Source organism: Cavia porcellus, unplaced genomic scaffold (assembly GCF_034190915.1).
Source record: "Cavia porcellus strain 051 isolate PalLab524CR breed Dunkin Hartley unplaced genomic scaffold, mCavPor4.1 scaffold_31, whole genome shotgun sequence".
NCBI lineage: Eukaryota > Metazoa > Chordata > Mammalia > Rodentia > Caviidae > Cavia > Cavia porcellus.
Genome location: NW_026947514.1, coordinates 36,834,145 through 36,855,133, shown reverse-complemented (window position 1 = coordinate 36,855,133; position 20,989 = coordinate 36,834,145). Strand labels below are relative to the sequence as shown.

Genomic DNA, 20,989 nt, shown 5'->3' with positions numbered 1-20,989 from the left:
TTCTAAACATCCTTCTCCAAAGAAGAAAAAGAAAATGAAAAAGAAAAGAAAAAGAAAATGGCTTGCCTACGCTAAAGTGTGAATTGTACTGAACAGCTAGCTACCTTCTCAGCGGTGAAAGGATTTGGGCTGGGAAATGCCCTGCACATCCAGGAAAGGTCACCTCCGACCTGCGGTTATTCCTGGCCAAATCTCTCTGGATGTTTCTAAGCCTGCAGAGGTTTGCTGCCCCCACATCTCTTTCAAGAAGCTGTTTACAGTTACTGTAGCAAAACAAGGACTGGGGTCAACGAGTAAAGGCCTTAGGACCTGAATCCTGATTTGGAAAGTAACAAAGGGCAGTTCTGACAGCCTGCAGATGTCCTGGAATTACAAACCCAGCACACAGCAAGGAGAGGGAGGGCTGGGGTAAGAGCAGGGCGATGGGAAGAACAAGACACCAGACAGCACTGCAGAATGACAGCTCCCAGATGAAGCCGTGGTGGGGATGTGAGGAAGAGAGACTGGAGGTGGACGCCAGGATGCAGTGTTCTTCCAGAGGGCTTCTGTGATGCTGGGATTGCAGTCCTTGCTCACTGCTGACAGCCAGCCCTCCTCTGATCTTGAACAGCAGCCCTGCAGCCTTCGGGCAAATGCCATGTGTTGTTGTCAAGTCCATTTTTGGACCTGTGCTGGGCAAGGATGTAAATGTTAGCAGCTTTGGCAGTGTGAGTGGAGAATGATGCAGTTTGGAAAGGAAGAAGAAACACTTCGACACTTAAAGAAAACATGTATTTCTTTGCTTTTCTTTCCAGATCATCCATCCTGAAAAGGCCACTTTGGCCAGACTTCGCTGAGCCCCCCTGTGCGTTAGGAATCTCGGAAGGATCAGCGAAGGTGCACATTGCCCGACCTGTGTCTTCTGAATCAGTAGTGGGCTTACTGCAGAGACTTCCCTTAGTCTTGGTTCTGACGATCATGTATAAGCCACCATGAATCATACAGACGCTGTTTGCCTTAGTGAAATTCCACAGAATAAAAGGAGATAATTTTGCTATCTTGGTGTTGAGCTACCAGTTGTATTATTGATCGGCTGTGCTACATTATTGCTGCCATCCTGGGTCCCATTTGTCAGGTAGCCCCCTGAGGTTTACAAGGAACTTGCGCTGAGTAGTCTGTGCTGTGTGATGTTCAGAGGAGGACATGCATATGGCCTTGTGTATTTCTAAAGGACACATAACGTAGGCGATCCGAGAGGGTTAGGGTGTGGGGTATGGAGGAAGACTTGCCTTTCTATGTTGCACATTTTCCATACTGCTGACACATCCCCTGCCCAGAAGTATTGCATATACAAGATTTGTGCTGAGCCTTCTTAGAACTCTCGTTTTTATAGTCTTAAAGTCTGTAAGAATGTCAGGCATGCTCTGTTCAGATATGTCGCATTTGGTTTTACTCTCTTCAAAAAAAGTAATAAGAACTGTGGGAGTAATAAAACCCAAAATGTGTAATTGTCATTATACAAAAGAAAAGTGCTCTAAAGGTTATAACTGCATATATGTTTAAGATAACCATATTACTGAGTTTTTTTGGATCATTGAACAAAACTGTTTGCACTCTCACTTTTTGAAGTCCACTTTATATGCTTCAATTTTGTAACTTGAACAACTATTTCTAAAATGAGAATATGTAATCTATTAACTAGTGATTTCTGTTTATTTTTTAAATTTTGTATTGTACCCTTTTTCTGTTTTTTCTTTTTCTCCTTCAATAAAAAAAAAAAAAAGAATGTCAGGCATGGTAACCCCAGCACTTGGGAGGCTGAGGCAGGAGGATCGTTGGCAAATTTGAGACCAGCCTGGGCTACAAAGTGAGCCCAAGACCAGCGTGAACTGCATAGTGAGAACCTGTCTCAGAAAGACCAAAAAAAAAAAGTCCATAATAAGGAGATGCAAGCCCCAGGGCTTTACGCCTCCCTCCAGGACGGTGTGGTTTCTCCTAAAATAGCCCCACTTTTCTTCCTGTTCTACCCCTCTTTTCTAGGTCTCTCTGTCCCTTTCTTCTCCCCTTACCTTTCTGCCGTGGGCCCTCTTAGTGAATGTGGAATTGTTGCTGCCATCCATGCTAAACCCTGCTGGGGGCAGACCTGCCTGGGCTTCTCCGGGAGCCCCCATTTCACTGTATTTAGCCCCCTGGGCTCCCGTCAGTGTTGTGATCCAGTCAGGTTTGTAGTGGTGAAAGCTGATGGCGTCCTGTGCCCTCGGCCCACCTCTGCCTCCACTGGGCCGCAGGGAAGCAGGCACTTCAAGAGGGCCGCGGTGCAGGAGAGCTTTGTACAGTGCCTGGTATGCTGTGAGCACTCCGTCGCGTGGTCTCTGTTCCAAGGACCCCTCAGGTCCTGGCTGCAGACAGTGCATGGCTTCCGATGGGTTTTTAAATAGCCTGAAGAACTTCATCTGGAGAGGGACTCACTGAGCACTTACTTTGTAAATGGTGGGAGGAAGGAAGCAGGCTTGTCAGGCACGGCGACTGACACAGGCTTCCTGCCCACAAGGAGTTAAATCTCAGTACTGGTCAGAGTAGTGAACACGACTGCAGAGGGTAGGTGGAGATTTATATGCCAGGGATTATAAGTAAAGCCCGATTCAATAAATAATCCAAATTGTTTTTCTCTATTGTTGATTGGAATGAGTGGACCATAAAACATGCCTTCAGTAAAAATTCATGGTACAACTTGCTTTTTCTGCTTAGCAGTGTGTCTTAGAGATCTTACCTCCTCAGCAGTTTGATCTCTACCTAGCTTCTTCCGGCTGCGTGGTACAAAACAGTCCTCTTTCTCAGCTGGCAGACACTTGTAATTGTTCCACAGTTATTGTTATTGCAAATAATATAAAGGCTGGGGAGACAGCTCAGTGGGACAGCATCTACTTGGCAAGCGTGAGGTTGTGAGTTCAATTACTGGTACCTAATAATAACAATAATAATATTAATGTAGCAGTGTGTAAGTCAGACTGGTGGTATCTGCCTGTGTAGTTGTAGCACTTAGGAAGCTGAGGCAGGAGAATCTTGAGTTTGAGGTCAGCCTGAGCTAAGTGGGGAGACTGTGTCTCAGAAACAAAACAAATAATGTAGCAGTGAATACACTTAAGGAGTGTGTCTGCATCTTGTGTGAAAGTACCTATAGGATAAGTTCCTAGTAATGGTGTTGCTCAGAGGGTGACTTGTGGCTTCAAAGAGAGAGCTGATGTTTGGTACAGCAGGGAATTATAATAGAACAAATCTTTAAATTAGGTTTCTTTTCCCAGTTTACAGAAAGGCAGATGATCATCGGCGCCTGCAGGATGAACTTGCCAGGCTGTCCAGAGCCTCTCCTCTTTCCTCAGCTCCTCCGAGAAGGCATGGAAGGTGGCAATCTGTGCCATGTTCCACCCCCCCAGGAAGGGTGGACACAGGCGGAAGGAGAGGAAGAAGAAACAGGTTAGGAAGGTACAGAACAGTCCTGTGCATGGGAATTGATTCTTCAGTCTTTGATAAGGAAAATGTGTCACATGTACAAGCTTACAAATGTTCTTTCCAGTGACAGCATAAATGGCAGAGTAACTGCTGGCAAGTGACACCCATAGGGGCATCCATGCTTGTAGGACCTGTCAGTGTCACCAGAAATGGTCCAGTGCCTTTGCTTGAAGCTGAGAGTCCCTCTATGTCACTGGCTCCCTGGGCCCGTTTGCACCCTTCTCTGGGCTGTTCATGCCTTCCCACCCCAATCAGGGTTCTGTGTGTGTGTATGCTGAGGACCAAACCTAAGGCCTCGCGCCATGTAGCCAAGCTGAGTCCCCAACCCCTGAGATTACTCATATTGCTGATAAACAGCCTGCACCTTCTCTGCTCTGTACCTCTGAGGCTGTCACCGCATCGACGCTGTGTATACACTCTTACTTCACAAGTGACAGCAGCAATGATGAGCTGCCAAGTGGAGCAGATTGCAGCCGAACTGCTGCTGGGTTTGTGCTGGCTCAGATCAAAGCACCAGAGAACTGGAGCCATTGGTTAATTTCGCGGTGTGTCACAGGAAGGAGTTGGAGACCTTCTGACTTCTCCAAAAGTCTCTGCAATGTCAGAGTCAGGAACAAGGCATTATGAACCATTTTTAGTAGCTGTGGGCCTGGACTGTGGGTGGACAGGGACCGGATGGGAAAAATCATGACCAGTTGTTCAGATAAATATGTAAGCTATTTTATTGGCAAACTAGCTAGTGATACTAGCAAAACAAGATGTAAGGATAGTTTCTTGTGAGATTGGGGAGATGTATTTATAGCTGTTTCCTATTGTATAATGCAAAGCTATTAATGGAATAGTGGTGATATGGTTAATAGCTTCAACAGTCTTAACTGTCACTTAAGTGCTTTTAGGGATGGCAGGTTTCTTTCATGCATGAGGTACTGGATATATTTAAAATATCCATCCTAAAGAAAAACCACAATGCAGTATTTTATTTATAGTACTATACTCTGCCTTTGTGTGTGTGTGTGTGTGTGTGTGTGTGTGTGTGTGTGTGTGTGTGTGGTAGAGATTGGGACAAGTTAATAGTAATACAACACAAAGAAATCTGTTGTAATTTTCCCTTCAAATATAAGATAAATTCATGACTTACCTCAAATTTGCCTTTTGACTCCTTCCTTTTATCTCCCCCCTAAGAAAAAGATTAAGTCATTAAAGTGACCTTTATTATCTCACCTGGATATCCTTATTCTAATAAGGCAGTTGTTCTGCCCTGTCTGCAGCTAGTTAAGCTCATCTTACTTTTGGCTTAAACTGCTGTGAACTCTCAGCCCTGCTGGGTTTGGGAGATCCTGGGGTTTGAGAGTGAATAAAGCATCTCAGTTGCTTATTCATGGCACAGCTCTCCTGGCTTGTGCAAAGCTGACCGTGTTAGAAGCGGTGTTAGCAATCTGTACAGGGATAGATAGGGGATTTTTCCTGACCTGCGCTTGCTGGATGAACAAAGCTGAATTGAACCCCCCAACACACCTAGTTCTGGGGGTTCACACTGAGCTTCAGCACGAGCCCTTTATTTTGAGACAGGCTTTTATGAAGTTGCCCAGGCTGGCTCACACTTGCAGTCCTCTCTCAGCCTCCCAGAAATCTGGGATTACAGGTATACACCTTTAGGCAGGCTTGAATTCTTGCTTTTGGAGAAACCAAAAGGGGATGCCTTTTTTGAGATAGGGTCTTGCTATGTAATTCGGGCTTCCTTGAACTCACTTCTGTACCCCAAGCCAGCCTTAAACTCATAGTGATCCTCCTGCCTCAGCCTCCGGAGTGCTGGAATCACAGGAGTCTGGTACCATGCAAACCCTTGAATTGTAATATAACACAAATTAAAACCAAAGTGATTCCTCTTTTACAGCTCTTGTCTCTCCGTTTCCCTAAGATCTTGACAATTGGGACTCAGCTTGGTGGAATTTATTTATTTATTTTTTTGTCTTGGTCTAGTCTAGACCAGTCTAGAAAATTTTACAAAGGTGGCCTGTCTTCCTAGAAAAACATCCAAAAATGGATACCAGGGACTGACCCTCCCACTAAAGAAAGGGGAGGAGTGCAGCTGTTTCTCAGAAATTCTACCTCACAGAAGGCTTCATCTGGCAGCAGGGCGAGGAAGGGCAGAGGAGCCAGGGATCGTTTAGGTTTCTGTTTTTTTAATTTTTTTTATTTTTGTCTTTTTCATTTTTATCGGTACCAAGGATCGAACTCACGACCGCATGCTTGCAAGACAGGTGCTTATGCCGCTGAGCTAAATCCCCAGCCCCTTCTGTTTTATTTATTTATTTATTCATTCATTCACTTATTTTTGGTACCCGGAATCAAATTTATTATGACCTTGCACTTGCCAGGCAGGCACTGTGCCGCTGAGCTGTGTTCCGGGCCTCAAGACCCTGGGATTACAATGAACCTTGTTAGATTCAGAGGCTGGAGCTCCCGGAGGGCACCCCCAGGGCACCGAGGTCTCATAGGAACCCTTGGTGTTGGGTGAACGTGTGCTTCAGGTGGACAGATGAATGCTGCTGCTTTTCACCTTGTTTAGATAAAGGTCCGGGAAAACGACCCAGCCCCCAGGCCGGAGACTAGAGGTACCTGAGCGCTTTGCTCTGGGCTGGTCTGGAAGCCAGGACGCCCTCTCCGGTTCTCCACCTCCGCGTAGAGAGGGACAGGGTCAGGCCGACTCTCGTCTAGCAATGCCCTGCAGGGGAACATGAGCAATTTGTAAGCGGCTGCCTCAGTGTACTTTTGCTAATCCGTAACAAGGGGCCGGGGCTGCACCCGGTACCCTTCCTCACCCCGTCGGTCCGGATACGGCTGCTCCCGCAGACCACGGATTGACTGCGCGTCGTCTCCACCACCTGCGAACCGAACCGGGATCCTCCGGAAATTTACTCCTGACAAAAGTTTTGTTTTGTTCCGATTCGCATACGCAGTTTTCTCTCCAAAGGGCGTCTCTTTTCTCCATGCAGCTTCCATCCCCGGCCCCCTCCCATCTTGCAGCTCTGCGCTCGGTGGACGCTCTGCCACCGCGCGCGATCGCGCCTCGTGAGATCCCGCGGCGTGAATCCGGGTGGGCCAGACCCTCCGCCCCACGGCCGCCTCCCCACGCCGCGGTAGCCGCTCGTGGGTGGTCCCGGGACCCCCACCCGGGCCGCCCCGCCTTGCCGCCCCGGCCGAGCCCCGCCCCGCCGCTCCGCGCAGCGCATTGGCGCCGCCAGCTGTCGGTCTCCGCGCCCGGGAGTGGGCGCCGCCGCCTGCGGTCCCCGGCTCGGCGATCCCGGCTGCCTGGCGCGGTGGGGACGCGGCGCCGGACCTCGGGAGCAAGATCGGCCGGGGACCCAGGTGCTCTCGGTGAGTGAAAGCAGAGGCGGCTGAGGGGGGTCCAGCCTGCCGGTCTTCTGGGCGGGAAGGACCCCGGACGCGGGTTCTGCAGAAGGAACCCGGCAGGTCGTTGGCCGCGGACATCGCCAGCCCACTTACCCACCTCCTGCTACCTCCTGTCCTGGAGCAGAGGTTGTGGAGAGCTTGTTCCTTGCTTCCCCTTTTTTTGGGAAAGGTGGTTTTTAGGTTCGTGGCCATTACAATTTTGCACATAGCTTGAGGCTAGATTCTCTGTTCCACGCCCCCGGCATTTTCCTTTTCGAGTACTTTATCCCGAGAGAAGGCGTCGAGTCAGAGAGAGGCTGCTTCTTCCAGGAGGAAGCTCCTGGTCCATGCCTGGTGCTGGGAGAGGCTTTCTGCAGGTGGTGGTGGCTCTTCACTGCTCTAGGGGGAAAGGGGAGGTGATGGCTTGTGTGGCCTGAGACGTGGCACTCTGCCAGGAAAGGAAGGACAGCAGGGACCTAAAGGTTTCCTGAGCCAATAAAGCTACCTTGCAGAATAAGGGCGCATTTTGTCATTTGCAGTCTAAGGTTTTGTCAAGTGTTCCATCTACAGGCTTGGTCTCCCTACCTCAGCCGGCTTCCTTCTGTGGGGCTCTGCTTTACCTCTGCAGCTGACAGATTCCAGCGAGCTTCTGGAGCAACTGTCTCTGCACAGTTGAAGTTTGTTTTAAACGCTGCCTTCCTAAACACGATCCAGTCTCATGCTGTGTCACTGATCCAACCTCTGCTTAACACAAAGTCAGGCAGAGAGGGCTCCAAAAGATGGAATCAGAGCTCGGTGCTTGTTGAAGTGTTCTGTGTAAGAGACGCTGTAAGGTGTTATTTTTGCTCTATCAGTGTTTTAGAATGACTGTCTTTGTGTTAGAGGCATTAAATACGCAATACCCAACCTGAAAAAATTTTTCTTGGTTCATAAGCTGAATTTTTCAGGGTTCCAGTTTTTTCTACTGTTCATGGAGTGAAGGGCCACCCAAATGGAATTACATGCAAATATTAAGAGGAAAGACTCCCTTTGCCTATTTTAGGGCATCTACCAACTAAAATTAAGAGGATTTTTGTTAGATAATTGCTTCATATCTCTATTCCTTGGTGCTGCATACTAGTTTGTACATTAATTTTTAAATATATCTTTTTACCTACATATAACTAGTTTGCCAGATGCACAGTTTGCCAATTTATATTTGGCTTTTATATTCAAGAACCAAAGAAATAAAGGTTGGTTTTAAAACAGCAAGAACTTGCTAGACATGGTGGTGCAAGCTTGTAATCCCAGCACTTGGAAGGCTGGGGCAGCACTGTTGAGTTTGAGGCCAGCCTTCACAGCATATCAAAACTCTGTCCCAAAAAGACAATACATACATATATACATACTCTAGATTTAAGCCCCAGTCCTATTAGGAAAAAAGCACCATTAAGCAATTAAAAATTTTACACTAGTAAGTCTATTACATATTAGCATGTCCAAAGAGTTCATTTTTGATGATATTCTTTTTACTGTTACTTGGTTATTGAGACAGAGTCTTACAATGTGGTCTAGGCTGCCCTTGAACTCTGTTGTGCAGGCTAGCCTCACTGTGGTCCTCCTGTTCAGCCTTCTGAGTATGGGATTATAGGCATGTGTCACCAGCCCAGCTCTGATGAAATTTTTTTAAAATTTTGTCTTTTTGGGACAGGGTCTCACTATGCAATTCAGCTGGCCTTGAGCTCACTTTGTAGTCCAGGCTGGTCCGGAACTCACAATGATCCTCCTGCCTCAGCTTCCTGAGTGTTGGGATTACAGGAATATGCTATCATGCCCAGCTTCTAATGAAATTCTTAAAGCCCAGCACAGGCTTCAAAACAGGCAGTCTTGGGCAGTTTCGTAATTTCAGGCAAGCTGCTTCATTTAGAGACAGAGGTACCACCACCTACTCACTCTGTGATATTTTGGGTAGGCTAGAGATGTATGTAAATGTGCTTAGCCTGCCTGATACACAAGAGTTGCTCCATAAATGTCCGCTATTATCATCATTAACTCTGTCTCCAACTATGTGCACAGTCGAGTGGAAAGGTATGAGCAACAGCTAAATGTCAGAAGTACACAAGTAACTTAAGCAAAGAATGATAGCAATGTTAGAGTTTCCTAAGAGGATGTATGAAAAGTAGCACCTCCTTCATGGATCATAGATTTTTAGAAGAGAAATATTATGATACAATGGAAGAAACTAGAGAGTAAAAATCTCAAGTTTCTATCTCTGGCTAGGACCTTATTGGGTAGTATGGCTTTTGGCAGACCAGTTGACCCCTTTGGAGCTCAATTTTATCATCTTGCTGGATTGAATGATCTCAAATCTCTAATGTACTTTGGAACTTCCAAAACTTTTTTTTTGAGACAGAGTCTTGCAGTGCAGTTTAGACTGGCCTTGAACTTGCCATGTAGTCCAGGCTGGCCTTGAACTTACTTTAATCCTCCTGCGAGTCTTCCAAGTGCTGGGATTACAGTCATGTATTACCACCCCCAGCTTGTAGCTTCAAAATTCTTAATTGTATATGATAAAATTTGCATTACATTTCATTTCATTTTTTTTGTTATTGTTTGCTAAACTTGCAATTTCAGGTCATAAATAATGCATAAAGACAGGATAGCTAAATAATGAGTAATATCAGATCTGCACAGTAATCCAAAATGAAAATTTAACAAAAAGAATAAAAACAAAATATATGTACATTGAAATCTTTTTGACAGTTGACAGCACAAAAAGTAGACTCCAATTTTATTCTCCAGTCACTTTCAGTAAGTTATATAGAAAACCTACCTGGTAAAAATCTCCATTCAAAAAAAAAAATTCAGCTGAAGTGATCTCTTTGAAAATAGGCTCATTGTAAAATAAAATACCATTTTCTTTTCTCTTATCAGGTTGATCTTTAAGTAAACAAACATGTACAGAGTTAAGAGTTTTCATGAAGAAATTAAAGAGAAAATGTTAAAGCTATAGAGAAACTAGGTATTTGTGTATTGGAGATATCTAAACGGAATGGAGTAAGGCGAAAGAAATGAATACACCTGGAAAATGTTTTTAACTGACTCGTCATAGTTTTGTCCACCTTCTGTAAGGATGCCACAGGAAAAAGAGAATACAGTTTTCTAAAGAATACAGTGTAAAAATGGAGGCCACAGTTTCTGAAATTCAAGTAGAAAATAAGGACGAGAAGAGATCTGCAGAAGTCAGCCCTCGGGATGAGAGACAGAAGAAGAAAACATCCATGCTTTGCTTCAAGAGAAGAAAGAAAACAGCCAAGGTGCTGAAGTCCAAAGCTGGTGCCGAGGCTGCTGCTGTGGTGAGCAAGGGTCCCCTAAAAGCAGGAGCTTCTGACCAGCCCCAGCGGCCAGGGGGTGCCTGGGCCTCCATCAAAGGCCTAGTGACAGTCAGGAAAAGGTCAGATCCTTCAAAGCAGCCAAAGCCACTGGAGGCTGAGGTGCAGCCTGAAATAAAGGCTGATCTCCCTAAGAAAAAGGCTAAATCCAGACTTAAGATTCCCTGCATAAAATTCTCAAGAGGAGCACAAAAGAATAACCATTCCAAAATTACAGAAGACTCGGGCTGCAATCTCAAAGTCCAGGGCGAGGACCAAGCTTTGGGTATACAAACTCAGACCCAACCCAACGACCAGGCAACAAAGCCTAAGTCCACCCAAGATCCAAATGAAGGCATCTTACAAAAAGATGGCAATGAATTCTTTGAGTCAAATGTGAGCAACAGCATAATGCCTGCAGAGAATGTAATCTCAGTAGAACTTGAATTAGATGGTGGGCATTCTGCTATTCAAACAGGAACTTCAGCCCTTGAAAAGGAAACAGAAATGATAGAGAAGCAAAGTGTTCAGTCCCAGCAAGCAGGGACTGAACCATTTGAAAGTTCAGAAACAGTTGATCAGCAACTGGAGGCTTCTGAAGCTATTCCTTCACCCACAACGCCAGATCAGCAAACTCTGGAAAAATCCAGTAACAGTACCCTAAGAGGTGACGCAAACTGGAAAGACCGTGAAAGCAGAGAGACTGTAGCTGAAGAAGAAAATAAGCTAAAAGATACTGAATTGAGCCAGGAACCTGCCTTGAAAGAAAATGAGATCAATGTCGAGAAACCCAAATCAGAAGAAAGCAAAAGAATGGAGCCAATTGCTATTATTATTACAGACACAGAAGTCAGTGAATTTGATGTTAAAAAATCTAAAAATGTCCCTAAGCAATTCTTAATTTCCGTTGAACATGAGCAAGTAGGGTATTTTGCTAACAACAGTGATTTTGCGGGTAGAACTTCAGAACAATATGAAACACTCTTGATAGAAACAGCTTCTTCTCTCGTCAAGAATGCTATCCAGTTGTCTATAGAACAGCTGGTTAATGAAATGGCTTCTGATGATAATAAACTCTCTTCTACAGTGACTTAATTTCCAAGGCATGAGAGACAAAAAGCCTACAGATGAACTCTTTACACATTTGTGGCATTTCGTATTCAGTAACAAATAAGAGATTTATCATCTACGGAGTTTAAAGGTACATTTGCAGCACAGAAGTACTACAAAATAGATCAAGTTTATGAAACTCTTTACCACTGAAGTGCAGTCGTGTCTAGTGCAATGCAAAGGGACATATCAGGAGGTGCTAAGTGGAGACGAGTCCTTTGGGGAAGGAAGATGTGTTTATTGAGCACTTACAGTATGTCACACCTTCTTACTGGCTCTTTCCTGGGGTTACAAACTCTGGTTTCCTTTTGATAGTTTGACTCTGTGAACCCAACATCACATTTGGTTTTCAAAGACCTTTTTTTTTTCACAGTGCACTTTTATAGTGTTTAAAATGGTGAATAAGGTGAGTTATTTTTGTGAATGATTTTATTACACTCTTCAGCAGTAGTCTCACCTCACAAAACATACTGCATTTTCCTAATTTCAGCAGAGTGTGTACAGAATATGCATCCTGGCACTAAGTGAGTGATTTTCTAGTTTTGCTCAAGCCCCTTACAAAAGCCATTTATGAGTTCCAAGTGCAGAAGTGTGGAAATAGGGGCAAGCACATTTCCCCCTCCACCTTGCTTTTGTCCCCAGCCACCTCCATATGTCTATTTCTGCATGGGCTTTTCTGCTGAAACCTTTACAAATACAAGAAGGGGAATCACACTTTTAATCCAGGAGACAAACTTCCCAAGTAACTATCATGGATAAAACAGTGTTCCTCTTGCAGAAATACCTTCCTAAGGTCTCTAGTCATCAACTTCTCAAACAGAAAAGTGCATTCTGCTGGGCCTGACGGTACGGTCCTAGAAAATCATAACATTGGAGCGAAAACATTTACTCCTGGCCAGGAACCAGCCGTGTACAGTTACTGCTAGGGCACATATTTTCAGTGTCAGTGTTTTATCATTGTGACTCTGTGTTGAGACCAGTAAAAGGCATTTTACACGAATATTTAAAATTAACTATTCACAATTTTCAATCCAGTTAATACTTTATAAAAATGAGAAGGGCTCATTTGCATTTTATTTAGAAAGAAGCATCTGATCACATCGGTGATTGCCATATTTTATGAAGAAGCGATCCTGTGTCAGTGTTTCCTTGTATGAAGTGCCCGTGACCCTGCGACACACTTCCCTACCTCACTGGTGAGGGTTCCTACCCTACTTTCCCTCATTGTCTGAGCTGAGTCATGGTGTAACTACCTGAAACAACGAAGTCAAGGAAGCTGATGAAGTATGAATGCCAAAGTATCTGTTAACGATCTTCATCTTGGAGGAAAAGAATATTAGATATCTGAAGTGACCTGGCTGAATCTTGCATTAGTAATGGGTTGCATATAGAAAGTAAGTGCTAATTTTCTCCTACAGTTTTGAGTTGTGTGTCTGTGTCTGTACATACTAATGGAACCTTTGACAGAAGCAAATAATGAATATTAGCAAGATTCTTTGTCAGTGTGTGAAAGTATTTCCCCCAGATTTTCCTTCATGTTTATAATCTTGGGGGGAAAACCCTTCCATTCAACGAGATAAAAAGTGGGTTTTTCAAAACATATACCAAGAAATCAATTTATTCTAATTATACAACTTTTAAACATTTTTTATTAATAAAAGAGTAAGGCATCTTTGAAAAAATTCTTCAGTTCACTATATGTGGTGCTAATACATAGCTACCAGCAAATATATTTTAAAATGAGCAGTGTAAATAACCTGGTTAAGGTTGGTGGGTTTTACAGTTTTGAAGAATCCTAAAATTTGTCACAAGCATGGTGCCAAGCTGATGCAGTTCCATTGTTTTTAGTAGTTTCTTAGGAAAAAGCAGAATATAGCACCTGTTACTGAAAATATTTTGGAAGGTTTAGTCTTATTTTGGGAACTTTAAAAAACAGATATAAGATAACTATGTGAATTATTGGTTAAGAAAATAACATTTTTATCTTAATAGTTTCTATGTTTTTTCACAGTGATTTGATAAGTGTATTTTTGATTAGAATGCATTATAAGGATTATTTTTATATGATGGGACCTATACTCTTATTCATACTTAAGCAGTTTCTTTTCAACCTAATCTGGTAAATTACATAAGGAGGATTTCTGTTTAAAAACAGAATCCAGCTGGGCATGGTGGTGCATGCCTGTGACCTCAGCACTGAGGAGGCTGAGGCAAGAGGATTGTTACGAGGTCAAGACTAACCTGGGCTACAAAGTGAGCTCAAGGCCAACCTGAACTGCATAGTGAGACCCTGTGTCAGACAAAAAACAAAAACTAAACCAAAAGGAAAAATCCAGAAATTAATTGGTCTCATTTAATTTAGCTGCTACATGGTCAAACCCAATGATAGTAAATTCTAACATGATCAAAATTGCATTATTTTTATAAAAATAAGTAAGAATTTGATGGCTTAGAAACCTCTCATAAAATATAGCAGGACTGGGGTGATATAGCTGAGCAGCACAGCACCTGCTTGGCAAGTGCAAGATCCTGAGTTCAATTCCTGGTACCATAAATAAATAAATATTATAATAGTGTTTAGGCAATCTGGCCTTTTCATGCAAAACTAAGTGAACATAAATAGGTTCTGATTCTGTCATATCCAAATAACATTAAAATGGTCATTTAAATTTAACATACCACATTCATTTTCATATGAATTTGTTGTATAAATGTTGCTTTTAATGAACACTTATTAACTAGGATTCAGTTTCTCTTTTGAACTGAAAATTTTTACAGAGTTTGAGTTTACCAGATATATGTTAATCTTTTAAATAGATTACCTTCCCTGAATCAAGTATTACTCAGTTTGCTTCTTACATCACAAAATATGAAACTTCTATTTTATATAGCAATATCCACTTAATTTTTTTTCAAAGCATTTTACAGGATATAAAAATAGTACCTGGTAACATTTAAGTAAAGGTAACAGAAAACAAAAGAACTTTCAAACAGAAATTATGTTCCCTGCCACCTCCTCCAGCTCAAAGAATAATAAGCATGTGGCACAAATAGTTCTGTAAAAGAGCTGCCTGCATAATTTTTTTCAAGATAATGTAGTTGACAATATAACGTTTGTGATTTTAATTGGGCTACTATTTAGTAGGGGCTTAGAAACTCTCTGATGCACCTGAGAGATTGTTATTTCACCAGTGGACTGTACGTAAGTAAATAAACTTGCAAAGACTGTTAAAGATATAGATCATGAAAGAGCACCAGTCAGGTAACTTCAAGTTGCCTTATTTTTATAGTTAATAATTTTCTAAGGATTTATAGCAGAATTTTAAAAATAATATTAGAATCCTATTGTTCAAAAAGATCCTTTTAATGTTAACTTTACTGAAATATATAAAGTCTAATTTCATGTGTATCTGCCTGCTGTTTCTGCATTTTAAAAATACCTTCATTTAAGCTTCACAGTTCCTTAGGTGCAAATTCCTATGATGTGTTATTGTGTAAAATGAAGTTTCTTATACAGAATTCAAAATTTCAATTCATAGTACACTTTAGGGTACACTTTTTTTTACCGGTATTGGGGATCGGATTCACAACTGTGCACTTGCAAGGCAGACACTTACGCTGCTGAGCTAAACCCCCAGCTCCTAAGGTACACTTTTGAAAATTCTTTTGTCGTGATCCTTTAGTTACAAAAACTTATTAAAATGAAGCTACATAAAATGTAGGCGTCCCAATTAAATTCACATTGATTCACCGCAATTAGGCACACTATCTGCCACAGACTCTGATAATGGAATGGCTCCGTGCCCTCGTGAGCACAGCCTAGGCAGCGGTGACAGCAGAAGCTGGGAAGGGAGTTCGTGCAGTCTGGTATGGGGAAGGTGGTGCTCTGAATACAGCAGTGGTTTGATAGCGTGATTGTTAAAGAAAAAGTACATTCATTCTGACTTGTGATTAGTTACAGAAGGCCTGCTTAATGTTACATATTTATAGTTCTTTGTCTGTAAAAATGTTAAGTGGATAAGCTATTATGAAAGTAAGAACTCCATTTTCTTTTTCTCATTAAAATTAGTATTATATTACTGTGGATGAGATGCTAATATAAAAGAAATACTACTCTAAAGAAAAGGCTTCAAACTGAATTTATGTACTGATTATGAATACAGAATAAATGCTGTAACAATTCATGTTTATTTATTCATGGCTTTCAAAAAAATGGCAAATTATGTTCACTCCTTGAAGTGATAAAGATCACACTGATGATTGAGTTAGCTCTACCAAAAGTTCTACCCTGCTAACTGGACAATGGACAGATTTTGCAAATAGATGCCTAAGAGTGTATATTTCGCAAGACATACACAAACACCTAGAACCCTGAAATAATTCAACCTGGAAGAGTTTGAATTTGAAGTCGACTGTATGACCTTGACAAAGGCAGTTTCCAGGCTGGGGAAGTAGTATTTGCTCTTAGAAGCAGGGGCCTGGGTTTGATCCCCAGGAATGGGGTGGGAGACAGAGCTTTCATCATCTCTTGCTACTCATTAGTTGTCTTTTCTGTACTGTATTAATGAATTGTTGAAAATCTCTGGTTTTCCAAATAACCAAGCCACCTTGATAGGAAAATAGTCAGATAGTACCTGTTAAAGCTTCGTATTTCAAGAGTTCTGTTTACCAAGGCACGGATTTCATTCTGCTAACATTAACAATGCAGTTATCTCTTTGGTACCACTCAGTGATAATAAATGTGCTCTGTGAAAGACTGTAAAAAGTTGATATTACCTTCAAAGTCCTAAAACAGAACCTGGCTCCATAGTTCACTTAATTTTTGTTTGTACTAGGGATTGAACTCAGGTCCCTGTACTTCCCAGGCAGGCACTTGCGTCACTGAGCTGTATCCCTGGCCTCCCCTTATTAATGCATGCTGTGCACTGTACACAAGGGTTTTTAATATCACATTTTTTAGAATTTAAAAATTATTATTAATCTTTCTAGTAAAAAAGATAACTATCTTTTCCAAAGCTTGTTCTCACAGGCTTTTTTCTTTTTAAGTTTATGTTTTTGGTCTTTTTGAGAGAGGGGTCTCACTATGCAGTTCAGGCTGGCCTTCATTCCACTTTATGGCCCAGACTGACAAACTCTCAGCAATCCTCCTGCCTCAGCCTCCTGAGTGCTGGGATTACACACCCAGCTTCGCAGGCAATTTTTATAATCCTTTTTAAATACACCTTTCATGCTGAAATTGAGTCCCTCATCCTTTTGTACTTACTTTTCTTTCTTGAAAGCTAAACCTCACAGGTTAAATTTGTGTGCTTTGGAAAGACAGTGTAGCTGTTTGCACTGCACACACTGCATGTTCTTAGGGAATCTGAGTGCACTGTGAACAATGAAGGAACCCAGGCAAGGAGAGGATCATGAGATGACTCCTAGCCTAGAAAATCCTGGCCTTAACTGTCTACATTTCAAGCTGTCATGACAAGGGTAGGGTGTCTAACAGATTCTGCACATTAGCAAGACTAAACACTTTCCTCACCTTTTGCTTTTATGGTTTAACTCAAACAGGACTTTTAGCCTTATCTTCACAACAGTGCATCTATGCAAAGGTTTCATACACTTTTCAGTTAAACTATTATCTATTTTAGCTTAATATAATCTCCTAAACTTGTAGCAATAACACCTCAGCCCTTACTTCCGCTCTGCTCTCCTCAGAGAGACAGAGTGACACCAAAGCAGATGCATTTGTCCACCTGTACCCAATCTTTTTATTGTGTGTGTACATACACGTGTGCACACATGCAAAAGGCTGACTCCAGGGCCTCTCACACCCTAAGCATGTGTTATGCTCACATTTTCCCCCAAATCCTTACTTTGACATCTGTACCTTCAGGTCCCAGGAAAGTGTGGTCAGTATGACTACAGTGGAAATCAACCATCTTTATAACTAATGTAGCTACAACCATTAATCAAACAGCTTCATGTATAAACCTCAGGACAGAGGTTCCATGTGGAATAGTTTTGGTCTGTGAATCACATTTATTTATACAGGTCATCCCAACCCTCCTGAATTACTAATAGAACTGCAATGGTATGGTAGAAGGCTGATGTATATAGAAGGACAAAACAACTGGATTTTACTCAATCAGGTAGAAAAGAAAGTTAACCTTCTTTTCTGGATTTTTTGAGACACGGTCTCACTATGCTGTTCAGGCTGGCCTTGAACTTACTTTGAAGCCCAGGCTGGTCTCAAATTCACAATCCTCCTGCCTCAATCTCCTAAGTGCTGGAATTACAGGCTTTAGCCATCACACCTAGCTGTGGTCTTTTATGCACATATGCCTTTTCCATGATTTCCTGATTGCAAAGTGAATTTTCTTAGAGTCATCTCTTTAATTTTGTGGGTTTCCCTCGATTCTCTCAAAGTCTAGTTGATTTGTTTTCCCTGAAGGATTCTAAATCTCATTCTGATTTCTATAGTATCTCTGTATTTTAGCTTAATATAATCCCCTAAATCAGTAAAACTTGTCATTTAGTGCAGACATTCTAAGTGAAGGCTTCACCTCAGTGCTGATGGCAGGAGGAGGAGAGGCAGGGCTGAGCTGAGCCAACCACCCAGCTCAGCTCCAGGGCATTTGTCTCAGCACTGCCTCACATCCTACTGCACAGTCTGAAAGTAGCTGTCCAGGTTTGAGAGCTCTGCAAAGAGATGTTTTAAGTAACAGCAGTCTTCTCTTTCTATGCCTTTCCTCCCACACTAAAATATGCGGTGGAAAAGGGAACAGGAACCACTGAGCTTGCAGCACCAGGCCATGCACATATGTGAAAAGAAGAAGTTTTAGGAATGAAAACTGGCCCAATGAGGCACACTTTCACTCCCCTGGAGCCTTTAAAACCCTTTCTTCTTACCTTTACAAAAGCTGTATTTGCTGTTTAAGAACCAACAGCTGTGTCTTACTTTCTAAAGAACCATCAGATTCTCTAGGGTTTTCATCCCTGTGAATGTCAGTTCTTCCTAGCCCCAAGTTTCTTTAAATCCCATACGGCTGAGTTTTTGTTTGTTAGAGACAGGGTAGGCTGTATAGTTGAGGCTGGTCTTGAGCTCACCAGGTAGCCCAGACTGGCCTCAAACTCAAAGAGATCCTCCTGCCTCAGTCTCTCAAGCCTCCCAAGTGCTAGATAATGGGCATGCACCACCACACCTGGCTGAGGAAGAGGGGAATTTTAAAGGCAGTTTATACAATATTGGAGGCAAGAAGAATTAAAAGAACTCTACTAAGAAGAAAGGTCTCACCTTACTTAAAATGGAACTTTATGAAAAAAAAGTGTGAAGAGTCAGCTGTTGCATTATTCTTGTTAGAGAAGGGAAATGATCTGCCTTGCAGGCTGTGGATGTGAGAAAGCAAGATGAAGAAAGCCAAGGGCTTTTTCTCCAATGTCTCCAGCGATCTCGACTAGGCAGACAGCATCGGGGTTTGATGCCCGAGCAGAAAAGCCGATGTAATTGAGCTCAAATTCCATGACCTTCCTGTTAAATTTCCAAATTGCAAAAATGCTCGATATCACAATCACAATTATTTACTGATACAATATATTTAAATGTAAATTAGAGGCACCTTGATCAAAGAGCAGTATCAGGGTATTACTGTACTTAATATAAAATTTTAGGGAAATTTCTGCCAAACTACAGCAAAAGCCAAAAGTAGCTAATGACAAAACAGTGAAGAGTTATGTGACATTTGAGTATCATGTACCTTTTCAAAAGGTGTACTGGTGCCACCTTTTGGCCAGATTAAAAATTTACACATTATAACCTACATTCACATCTTAATTTCACAGAGACTTTAGAATTACATTTATTTAGTTCAAACATTATGTAATGGTTTATAACTGTCTTTCCAAATAATACATTTCAGATTTTAAATAATCACATTTAAAACTGTTTAAAAGCTGAGATAAAAGATAATACAATTTTCTTCAGAACACACACGTACACCTTTAGAACACTATAAATTCCAAAAGTTAACTGGGATACAAACCCCAAATTATTTGTGTTAATTCCTGACAACCACCCCAAACCCAAAGCTTTCAGACCAGCACTCCTGGCACACAGCGGGGGAATTCATCCTGGAGTGGTTCTCTACATGGTTCCTATGGCTGGTTCACAGCACTCTTGGACTCTGCCCACTAGATGCCGTAGCAACCTGCTCCTGGTCTCCACCCATCTGTGTCCACCAAAACCTCCCTGCATGCTCAAAGTCTCCAGCAACAGGGGACAGCCCTGAGTGACAGCTGACGGGGGGGACAGGGCAGTTGTTTCATCAGACACTGAATGTATCTGAGAGTGCTTCTGGATAAGATTACCATTGGAACTCATACACTGACTAAAGCTGATGGCGCTCAAGCAATTCAAAATCTGGATAGAACACAAAGGTGACCTTTTCTGGCCTGACTGCTTGGTCTAGGAGGCTGATTCTCCTGACTTTGGACAAAGACTGAAATTTTACACTGGCTCTCCTTGGGTCTCAAGCCTGCCAGCTTTGAGACTAGAACTTATGCCAGTAGCTCTCCTGGTTCTCAGGCCTTTGGATTCACATGGGAATTAAATCATTGGTTCTTCAGGCTCTCAGCTTACCAGGTACAAATCCTGAAACTTCTAAGCTGCCATAGTGGCATTGAGCCAATGTGTTACAACATCACCTGTCTGTGTATCTATGGCCTCTTGGTTCTTTGGCTCTAGAAAACCCTCACTAATACACCCTGCCTGAGAATCAGAGTTTTGGATTACCCTGCGGGGAGGGTACAGGAGGAAATGTAGCAGAGTGTAAACAGGGAAGAGAAATAGGAGCCAAGCAAGAAACTTCAAGGAAATGGCTACAGCATTGGTCTTTCCAGAGATGGTAGCTGGAAAGCACTCCATTAGGATAATTTTCTATTACCATAGACTGTGGTTGGTAAAATGGGATCTGGTGATTATTATTATTTTTTTTGTGGTACCAGGGATCAAACTCATGACTGTGTACTTGCAAGGCAGGCGCTTATGCACTGAGCTAAATCCCCTTTTGTATCATGCCTCCAAAATGTTACCCAGCTTAGCGACTACTTACCTCAACACTACAAAGACAACTGTCAGACACTGCTGTAAAATAACATAATATAATTTACTGCTGTAAAAGAACATAATCTATAAGCTAATAAAACGTTTTGTGATTAAGTCACATTAATTTATTCATCTTAATAAAATACATGAAATCCACTGTATTCCAACTAGAAGGTACAAATTTCCTAAAAGGATTTTTAAGAAAATTCACAGTACATTAGGGTTTATACAATGCATTATTCATTTCAGTATCTTGTATGTACTATGTGTTACTTATAATGTGATTTCTTCAGTGAATATTTTTTATTATACCTTTTATAATATGTTTCTTTTAAAGTATTTCAAGTTTATACTTTGACCTATTCTGACTAAATTATTTGGCACACAAGTGAGGAGCTGATGACAATTAAAACTCAACCGCACTGCAGTGATATTTACTAAGCAATCGAGGGTGGCACAGACACCTACTAACACACAACACAGTCCTCCAGATCTCAGAGATGAAGATCCCAGCTCGGGACTGTGGAACCTTACCAGTTAAAACAAACAAACAAAAAAA

General features: G+C 42.1%; 2 protein-coding genes across 3 annotated transcripts in view; both read left to right on the top strand.

Annotated features, from left to right (window-relative positions):
* Positions 1–1,036, top strand: part of Mthfd1 (methylenetetrahydrofolate dehydrogenase, cyclohydrolase and formyltetrahydrofolate synthetase 1) — a 52,662-nt gene extending 51,626 nt beyond the window's left edge. Inside the window, exon 28 of the mRNA XM_003472347.5 lies at positions 795–1,036. The gene's annotated coding sequence lies outside the window, so the exon portion shown is untranslated. The remainder of the gene's footprint in view (positions 1–794) is intronic.
* Positions 1,037–6,710: 5,674 nt separating this feature from the next.
* Akap5 (A-kinase anchoring protein 5) lies at positions 6,711–20,544 on the top strand. 2 transcript variants are annotated; one of them, XR_010044936.1, is made up of 3 exons: positions 6,711–6,867; positions 9,796–11,748; positions 12,424–20,544. XR_010044936.1 is itself a non-coding variant. In XM_005004767.4 (2 exons), exon 2 carries the CDS (start codon positions 10,044–10,046, stop codon positions 11,325–11,327), a length of 1,284 nt encoding a protein of 427 aa, XP_005004824.1. In that variant the 5' UTR covers positions 6,711–6,867; positions 9,796–10,043; the 3' UTR covers positions 11,328–20,544. The 2 variants fall into 2 exon arrangements, 1 of the variants encoding a protein (XP_005004824.1); XM_005004767.4 differs by having other exon boundaries at positions 9,796–20,544.
* Positions 20,545–20,989: the final 445 nt, after the last annotated feature.

What these genes read in the sequence shown, in the direction of transcription:
- Akap5 (XM_005004767.4), top strand. Translation starts at nt 10,044, where the DNA reads ATGGAGGCCACAGTTTCTGAAATTCAAGTAGAAAATAAGGACGAGAAG.